Raw genomic sequence first — 9,339 nt, forward strand, 5'->3', positions numbered from 1 at the left:
ATCACTGGCGACCCCACTTCTCGTTTCCAGAAGGGCGGGGGTCAAAAAGAGACCAGCTCCCTAGATTTCATTCAGCAAGAACCCCGCGCTTCCCAAGCAGAAGTGGGAAGAGGGGAGGCGGGGAAATGCGAACAGCTGGTGGCGCAGCACCGAGAGTGCCACGGGGGAACAGGTACCGACTCCCGCCTCTCTCTTCCGCAACAGTAAGGCTGCGGCGACTCCCGCGAGAAGAGGTACCTGAGACTCGCGCCGCAGTCCCCCGCCGCAACAGCACAGGAGCCCGCCACCCTACTTCCGGGGTTAAGTCGCGGCGGGGAGGACCGGGACCTCAGAAGGGAGCCTCAGCCCCGCCCCATCCAAGCCCCGCCTCCACGTACGCTTCGCGGAAGACCCAGGTAACTTCCGGGGCGCCGCGCGTCACTAAGCAGCCGATCCCCACTTCCGGACGGGTCCTTGCCTTTTTCTTCGCTTTCGGGGGACTGCGCGATTGCAATCGGGATTTCCGTGCGTTTGATTGGTGGAGCGAGAGTGCTGGTCTCCGCCGATTGGTTTCGGAGGAATCCGCCCCGTAGACGTCCGTGGGGCGCACAGTCTCGGTTGTCCGCTAGTTTCCTGCCGGCTGGCGGCCTTCCGTTGCAATCATGGTGGACGTGATGGAGTTGCCCAAGGTGCGCATCAACGCCAGCATGCTAGCTCAGTTCATAGACCAGCCCGTTTGCTTCGTAGGGAGGCTGGAGAAGGTGCGCACACTCACCACCCTGGGCTCCTTGGGGGAGGGGCTCCGTGACAGTCAGGGTGGCTGCCTCAGGGTGTGTAACGGAGGGTGAAGGAGGAGGGACAGCCTTATAGCATCACAGCGCTCCCCATTGCTTTATTTCTCACAGGGGAACTTTTTGCACACTTTTTAACCATTGCAGCCCTATTTTGGCGCTTCTTTTAGGACGCGGAATCGCGACGTTTTCGAACGCGCTCCGTTCTAAATTCTAGCGTCCCACCCTCGTTTGTGTTTACTTAAAGGAAATTATAGACATAACTCCATCTACTTCCTGATTTTTTAGTTACCCAGATTTGACTAGTCCAGTTTTCTTGTTTCCTTCTTTTATGCAGTTTCCTCTTTTCTCAGACTTCGTTTTCTCGTTGAAGTCGCTTTTCTATAAAACATTCCTTGATTGTACTTCACTGATCCAATACCAGTCTGTTATTTTACCCCATTATTAGAGTGCAGCCCCTCATCCTGCTGGTGAGAAGCAGGCCCAAAGTGTCGGGATCCGGGAACCGAGAAAGCTCTTGTATAAAGGCTTATTAGTTTATTTCAGTCACATATCTTCTTGAAATAGGTGTATTCGGACTTCACAGATAGGGAAATTGGTTAGGAGTAGTGTATGGTTCAAGGCCGCAGTAAGTAGCAAAGCTGTCATTCAAACCAGATCTGACTGCACTCTGCCGCTGTCTTACAGGACTAGAACCCAGGTTTTCTGACAACCAGTTCTCTCTTTACTTCCTCAGGCCTAATTTTTAAAAACATATCCTCTGTGGGATACGTACCATTTAAATCATGGGTGGCAGTAGATCTCTTTTAGATAATATGGACTCTTTTTAATTGTTCTTAGCATAGGGTTGCCAGATTTAGCAAATAAAAATACAGGACACATTTGTATGGAAAGTGTTTGTTTATCTGAAATTCAGATTTAACTGGGCATCGTTTGATCAGGTATGTATGGTAACACATGATAATGATGAACCAGTTAAACTGTTCAAAAACAATTGCTTTGTGTGCGTCGATTAAGTAAGTTTGGGTCAATCTGCTCATCTTTTGTCAAACTTTTAATCTTTTTATTTTTCAGATTCATCCCACTGGGAAAATGTTTATTCTTTCAGATGGAGAAGGAAAAAATGGAACTATTGAGTTGATGGAGCCTGTATGTTTAAGTATTAATTCTATGTATATTATAATTAATTCTTTATCTTGTTTTGGTTTGTTGCTCATGTTTCTGATTCTTGGAGTGGATGTATAAAGGACCAGCTTATCAAACTTCCCACTCTCTAAAATCAAATATTTGTCCTCTTCTTACATTATATTTCCCTTTACATTTCTAACTAATGATTTTTTGGGCTCTGTCATTTTTTTAATACACCCCTTAAATGCTGGGTGACAATTCTCATTCCTTATGAAAATCACATAAGAAAAATCTTCTGTTTAAATCACTTTTTCCTTCCTCAAGAGTTTTACGTTTTTAAAATTCAGTTTTCTATTTTTGTTTACATTTATTTTCAGTTGTCACTTATTTGTTTTTACATTTTATGTTTATTGTACTTAAAAATATTTTCTTGGTTTTTTATGAAGACAGATCTGTATGCTGTTTGGTTAATGGATGCAGAACACACTGTACAAATGTAGTTAATAGAAAGTTCCTTTCAATGGGTCCTTTTAAACAAATTACTCCTTGTGGAAATGCCAGACATTCTCAGTATCTTTAAGTGATTTTGTCTTCAACTTAAACATTTAACTGTATCTTTGGACCTGAAGCCACTGCTAAAGGTAACAGGACTAGTGACATGCTAACAGTAATAAGTACTCAAACATTTTTTAACAAGTTACAATTCCATTTTTGCACTGATAAATTTTAAAATTATTTTGTTACATGAAATGAAAGATAAGATTAGTAAACTGTAGAACAATTTTCCAAGTTAATTATCAACTGAAAATGTGATAACACCAAGTTGACATTTTGTTCTTTGTGTTAGCTTGATGAAGAAATCTCTGGAATCGTGGAAGTAGTTGGAAGAGTAACGGCCAAGGCAACCATTATGTGTGCATCTTATGTCCAGTTTAAAGAAGATAACCATCCTTTTGGTAAGTAAAACATGCTGTAATTCATGGAATTAGGTGGAAAACAATTTTATTTTTAACTTGCTATGTCTTGGTCTTGAGTTTCAGTCCTGCTACATTTTCAATTTCTATAGAATTTTCTGATCCCAAAGGAAAATGGGAGGACATTTTGGCCTGCTTCTAAATAGTGCTTGTGTATGTAGGAAACTCAACAAAGATTAATTAATATTTGTGGAAAGAGAAGTTTCTTAAATGGGGTAAACAAAATAATGTTAATAGTTTTGTTTGTTTGATTTTAATATATAGATTAAAGGCATCAAATAATGCACAGCACCTAAAACACAACCAGGCAAGAACTGTGCCTGTACAATGGATGTCAAAATGGGTGGTCTCCTATACTCCATGTCTTTTATTTTTTGGAGCCATAGTTAAATAAATATGATGATCTATATCTCAGTTTTAGGAAATGGATTGTGAAAACAAGTTGACCTCTAAAAGGGAGAGAAAAGAGAAATAGGTATAACTCTTTAGATAGTAATTGATGTTACAGCTTTCCACTGTAGATTAAATGTTTGCTGAACTGTTTCTTTCAGATCTTGGACTTTACAATGAAGCTGTGAAAATTACCCATGAGTTCCCTCAGTTTTTTCCTTTGGGGGTTGTGCAGTATGGTTGAACTTGATGAATTTTTTATGATTGCCAGTGAGCTACATTGAAGATTATTAAAGGAGGCCCTGATATTTAAAGGAGAGATTCCTGTGATTTTTAATACTGTTATTTGTTCTCTTTTTAATTTCATTTACCTAACGTTATTAGATATTCCATTATGCCATTTTCAACAGAACTGGTTTATTGACAGTTCTCACCTAAGTCCTCATAAAGAATCATTTCTCTGGCATATGGTCAGATTAGATGCAAGAAAAAAGCAGCTGGCTGAGTTTAGTTTTCTGTTTTATTAATAAAAGTTTAAATGATACATATCGTTGGTCATATCATTCTTATTCTTTTAGTCATCTATTCAGGCACAAACTTGGAATTTCATAGCTGTGAGGTCAGGACTTAGACTTACCAAATGAAACCCTGGGCCAATTGTGTTAAGAATTTACTTGCTACCTCACGAATTACACCATGTTAATTACTTCCTTGACACGCTGTGAAAAAATGATTTTATTAAAACAGCAAATAGAATCCAACATCTTATGTAATTTGTGAGTACCTACATTAGGGCTCTCTAGAGAATCAGAACCAATAGGATATATATATATGTATAAAATTGTTACGCAGATTGGCTTACATGGTTATAGAGGCTGAGAAGTCCCAGGATCTGCCATCTACAAGCTGGAGAACCATGAAAGCCGGTGGTATAATACAGTGTGAGTCCGAAGGTCTGAGAATAAGGGAAGATGACGGTGTAACTCGCAGTCTGAAGATCTGAGAACTGGGAGGACACTGGTGTAAGTCCCAGAGTCTGAAGGCCCGAGAACCTGGAGCTCCAGTGTCTGTAGGCAGGAAAAGATGGACATTCCAGCTCAAGGAGAGAGAGCAAATTTGCCCTTCCTCTGCCATTTTGTTCTATTTGGACTCTCAACGGATTGAATGATGCCCACCTACTTTGGCAAGGGCCATCTTTACTCAGTCTGCTGATGTAGATGCTAATCTGTTCCAGAAACACGCTCACAGATACACCCAGAGATAATGTTTTACCAGCTATCTGGATATCCCTTAGCCCAGTCATACTGACACATAAAAGTAACCATCATAGCATCTCTTTCTCAGGATTTTAAAACTGAGCATTCACTAGGCCAAAAAAGGGATACCTGATCATTAAAACAGTTGGTGGAATCATTTAATTTTTTTTTTTAATTCTTTTCAACTGTCATTATCCTTAATATGAAATTCCTACTGACTTGTACTTCATACCACCAAGTACCATTGGGAGTGGGCAGGCACGGGTGTCGCAAGTGTAGGACAGTAATACAGAGTAACTGGTGACCTATGTGCCCACAAGTTTTACAGCCTGACCCATTTTCTTCAGTGAGAAAATAAACTAATTCTAAATCCATTTAGGTTGTAAATTATACCAAAAATATTTATTTTAAATCGGTACCATCTTCAATTTCAACTTTCACCCCAAAATATTCTACAAATTACTTAAGCAACAGAGCTACTCATGGTAAAGCATTTTATTACAGGAAGTAAGGACAATTGTAATTGAAATTTAGGTGTAGGAGGGACATCAGCTAATCTCAATAACACAGTGTTATCTCCAATGCTAGAGAAGGGGTCAGTCCTCAATTGTGTTAACCTCGGAAAACTCAGTGCTATTAAATGTTAAAGGTGTCCTGTTTGAAACCTTCCCTTGAACTACTATGTTCAGTAAACTGGACTAAATGACTAGGGTACCTTGCTTTCTGACAAGTGAATCCTTTACACTAATGATTTATGGTGCCATTGCTCTAGCCCCAGCCTCATCTCTGAGCTGTTCAACATCTGCACTTGCATGTCCCACCAGCGCTTTAGCTTGAATGAGTGTAGTTTGAATAGATGCAGCCCCCCTGCCATGTGTTCCCTAACTTTTTAGTAATAATTTTTTAAAGATAATTCACATATATAATTCACCTATTTCAAGTGTACAATTCGGTGGCTTTTAGTACACAGAGTTGTACACCCATCACCACAGTCAATTTTAGAACACTTTCATCACCCCAAAAAGAACCCCTGTACCATTTACCTGTCATGGCCCAGTCCCTACACCACCACTACCCGCTCCCTCGCCATAAGAAGCAACTAATCTACTTTCTGTCTATAGATTTACCTGTTCTGGATATTTCATATAAATGGAATCACACATGGCCATTTGTGACTGACTTATTTAGCACAGTGTTTTCAAGGTTCATCTGTGTTATAGCATATATCAGTGCTTCATCCCTTTTTATGGCCAAAAATATTCCACTGTACGGATAGACCACATTTTGTTTACCCATTCATCAGTTGCTTTACATTTGGGTGGTTTCCACCATTTAGCTATAATGAACTATGAACATTCATGTATAAGTTTTTGTGTGTACAGATTTTTTCTTTCTCTTGGGTATATACCTAGGAGAGGAACTGCTGTATTAAATGGTAAATATGTTTAACTTTTGAGGAACTACCAGACGGTATTCCAGAGTGGCTATACCATTTTACATTCCCAGCAGCAGTGTTTGAGGATTCTAATTTCTCCACATCCTCAACACTTATTATCTGACTTTTTTATTATAGCTATACTAATGGGTGTGAAGTGATTTTGATTTGTCTTGTTCCTTTTAAAGTTACCATAAGCCACTCTGTTGGCCAGAAAAGCTTGAATACTTCTAATCCTTTTCACTCCCACTGCCACTGTAAGTTCAGACAATTGTCATCTCTCACTTGAGCTATTCCAACAGCCCTAAATATATTACTGGCCTTACTGCTTCCAGCCTCTTCCGATCACCCGGCCAGTAGAGTTGCGTTAAACATCGATTGTACTACAATCGATACTACAAAGTTTAAAAACCAGAGAAGTGTGAATAGGGGAAAACTTCCTGGAAAGCTTACAGTGGAGAAACCTGGCCAATATGACCTTAATGAAGTGAACAAGGTTAACATCACCAGTGATGACACGTGGATAAATCGTGTGCCCTCTGATGTAATGGGATAAGAAAGGCACTTCACCTTTGTGCTATTTTTTCATAAATGCATAATGCCAGTCTAATCATGAGAAAATATCAGACATACTCAAATTGAAGGACATTCTACAAACTGATCAGTACCCCCTCAAAACTGTCAAGGTAATGAGGAAAGACAGAATCTCACAGAGCACAGAAGACTAAAGAGACATGACAACTAAATGTGATGTGGGATCATGGACTGGCTCCTGGAACACAAAAAGGACATTAATGGAAAACAGGTAAAATCTGAATAAAGTCTGGAGCTAAACTAACATACCAACGTTGGTTTCTTAGTTTGACAAATGTACCAGGATAATGTAAGGTAACATAAAAGGAGACAAACTGGGTGAGGGGAGGAACTCTATCTCTGCAAATTTCCTATAAATCTAAAATTACTCCAAAATAAAAAAATGCATTGAAAACAAAATCAACCAGAGGCTGCCAGAGACTGCCAGAGGCTCCCCAGTGACTAGGTCAAGTCCACATTTCTAATCAGTAGTTCAGACCCTCCACAATCTGACCATGTCTCACCTCAGTCCCAAATCCTACTCTCCCTTGGAAGCAACCCTCCAGCACTGATCTACTGTTGCCAGAACACACTAGACCCTTTAAGATCCAGATGCTGTTGAACTTGCTCTCTGCTCTTATTGGAATGTCTTGTCTCTATGCCCAAAGGAAAACATTCTCTAAGCTTTCCCTAACTTGGGCAAGCAGAGTTAGTTGCTTTATGTTATATTCCTCTCATCACACTTAACTTGCTCATAGCATTTTTTTCGGATTAAAAAATATATATAGATTATATATTTTTTTAACACTACAAAAATCAGAAAGTAAATTTCCTACTGTCTCGCCAAAGACACTGCTATGGATTGGTGGACTGCTTTCCAGAACTTTTTCTGCATAAACTGTCTGTAGGACCTCAATATACTGCCCTGCAACATGCATTTTTCGTTTAATAAGTCTTGGCAATTAACATATTGAGCTATCTCATGCTTTTTAATGGTTGAAAAATATCCACTGTGCCAAGTGTTTCCTAATTTATTTAACCAGTCTTCTAATTAGTCTTCCCCACTAAGAAGAGGCCTTTATAGATGAAGAAACTGTAGTTTAAAAACCTGTCTTATTTGTATTTCCCAATGCCTAACATAGTATATGAATAAATTAGTTCATCCATCCTGGTTTGAGAAGCCACAAAGCTGAGAGAAGAGGTAATGAAGACCTGAACCATAATTTGGTGAAGCGACAAAGAATAGGAGGCCAGGAGTTGAGAATATATTATAATGGAGTCCATAGGACTCAGTGATGATGCGAGGACTTAAACAGGGTAAGAACCAAGGATGAGATCAAGAGGTGAGGAAGCAATAATTTCACTTCAATACAAATTTAAGTAGTTAATAGGCCCTTGAGTAAAGATGTCCAGAAGATATTGGAAATGTAGGCCCAGACAGAGATTTGAGAGACAACCTGCCTAATATTTAAAGTAGACTTTAAGAGATCTACCAGTTAGAAATCTCTAATGGTTTGAAACCCATTTTTCCTAAGTTTGGGGCAAAATGCATTTGGCAACAAAACCTGATAAGAATTGTAGTGAGGCTACTTATAGTCTTTATTCTACTTCCAGTAAATACCCATATGCTTCACTGAAGAAATATTACCATGTTTGAGTAGAGGGTGCAGCCCCTCTGGGAAGGGTGTTTCATAACATATGGTAAATATACCCTCTGACTTTTCTAAAATCAAAAAATTCTGAATTCTGAAGTACATATGGCTCCAAGAGTTTCAAGTTAGGGATTGTGTTCCTAAATCAGGGAACAGCATCCAGAGGAAGAAAACCACAGAACCTGGGGGGAACTGTGCACTTACGGAACAGCAGTGGGAGAGTGACTGAGTCAGGAGAAGGACCCCAGTGGTGCCCAACACCTAGTAAGCACTCAATAAATATTTATTCACTGAAAGAATATCGTGAAAGGCAAGGAAAGAGAGTTTCAAAGACCAGTCAATGATGCTGAAAGCTCAAAGCACTGAAGATGACGACTGAGGATAAAACACTGACATTACTAACTTATATATCACACATTTCTAAAAAGGACTAGCTTACAAAAATAAAAAGGGAAAACATATCAAAAAAGGAGATAACAACTACAAAAACGCTCAAGAGGAAATAAACTTAGGCTTTAAGTTTAACTCCAGGTGTGCCTGGGAAGCTAGGAAAAGGAAGGAATAATAGGCCATAGAATTTTAATAGCCTTAAATTTATCACGACAATCAAACTTTTCCCTAATATTAAATTCTAAAAGGAATATCACACAGAATCTAATGTGAGGGATGAGGAGCTACAAAGTGGTTGACTTCAGTCATAATTTTACAGATGTTTTTCAAATGATTGTTTTTATTTTCATCTGACAAAGACAAAATTAAAACCAACTCTGAAAACATCTCTTCATGGGGTATCACTTTGAGTGATAAACTAGTATTACTAAATTTATAGAATTTTGAGGTTGTCTTTTAAGGTATTAACTTAATATGCATTAAGCCACTCAACAAATATTTTGTGTCAAGTCCTGGGCTAATTGCTAGAAATACATATAACAAAGTCCCTAACCTCTGGCATTTCAATCTATGGCAGTTTAGCATAATTGCCAAAGATGTCTCAACTCAGAACTATTTAATATTTAACCGGTCTAAGGTTTCAAAGAAATCCATCATGATTAAGAACAACCAAATTCTGTAGGTTCTATTTAGTGAAATTCCAATTTGGTTTCCTCCCTTACTTAATTCACATGGAGTTTGATTCTGATCAGTTGCTGAAAGAAAATTAAT

The 9,339-nt window shown here is 39.0% G+C and overlaps 2 protein-coding genes across 4 annotated transcripts in view; one reads left to right on the forward strand and one right to left on the reverse strand.

Annotated features, from left to right (window-relative positions):
• UMAD1 (UBAP1-MVB12-associated (UMA) domain containing 1) overlaps nucleotides 1–458 on the reverse strand; it is a 235,909-nt gene extending 235,451 nt beyond the window's left edge. The window contains exon 1 of one of the 2 annotated variants that reach the window (XM_068550606.1): nucleotides 378–458. The gene's annotated coding sequence lies outside the window, so the exon portion shown is untranslated. The other variant, XM_068550605.1, reaches the window with a different exon arrangement.
• On the forward strand, nucleotides 450–3,806 carry RPA3 (replication protein A3). Of its 2 annotated transcripts, none has more exons than XM_068550607.1 (4): nucleotides 450–740; nucleotides 1,845–1,919; nucleotides 2,746–2,854; nucleotides 3,424–3,806. In XM_068550607.1, the coding sequence occupies exons 1-4, from the start codon at nucleotides 642–644 to the stop codon at nucleotides 3,504–3,506; spliced, it is 366 nt and encodes a 121-aa protein (XP_068406708.1). In that variant the 5' UTR covers nucleotides 450–641; the 3' UTR covers nucleotides 3,507–3,806. The 2 variants fall into 2 exon arrangements, with proteins under 2 accessions (XP_068406708.1, XP_068406709.1); XM_068550608.1 differs by having other exon boundaries at nucleotides 450–668.
• The last annotated feature ends 5,533 nt before the right edge of the window (nucleotides 3,807–9,339 follow it).

This window comes from Eschrichtius robustus, chromosome 8, assembly GCF_028021215.1.
Source record: "Eschrichtius robustus isolate mEscRob2 chromosome 8, mEscRob2.pri, whole genome shotgun sequence".
NCBI lineage: Eukaryota > Metazoa > Chordata > Mammalia > Artiodactyla > Eschrichtiidae > Eschrichtius > Eschrichtius robustus.

Bases quoted from the DNA above. Each gene is read 5' to 3' on its own strand.
- RPA3 (XM_068550607.1), top strand. From the start codon at position 642: ATGGTGGACGTGATGGAGTTGCCCAAGGTGCGCATCAACGCCAGCATG. The intron at 1,920-2,745 runs GTATGTTTAAGT...TCTTTGTGTTAG, and splicing joins CTATTGAGTTGATGGAGCCT to CTTGATGAAGAAATCTCTGG. The intron at 2,855-3,423 runs GTAAGTAAAACA...TGTTTCTTTCAG, and splicing joins AGAAGATAACCATCCTTTTG to ATCTTGGACTTTACAATGAA.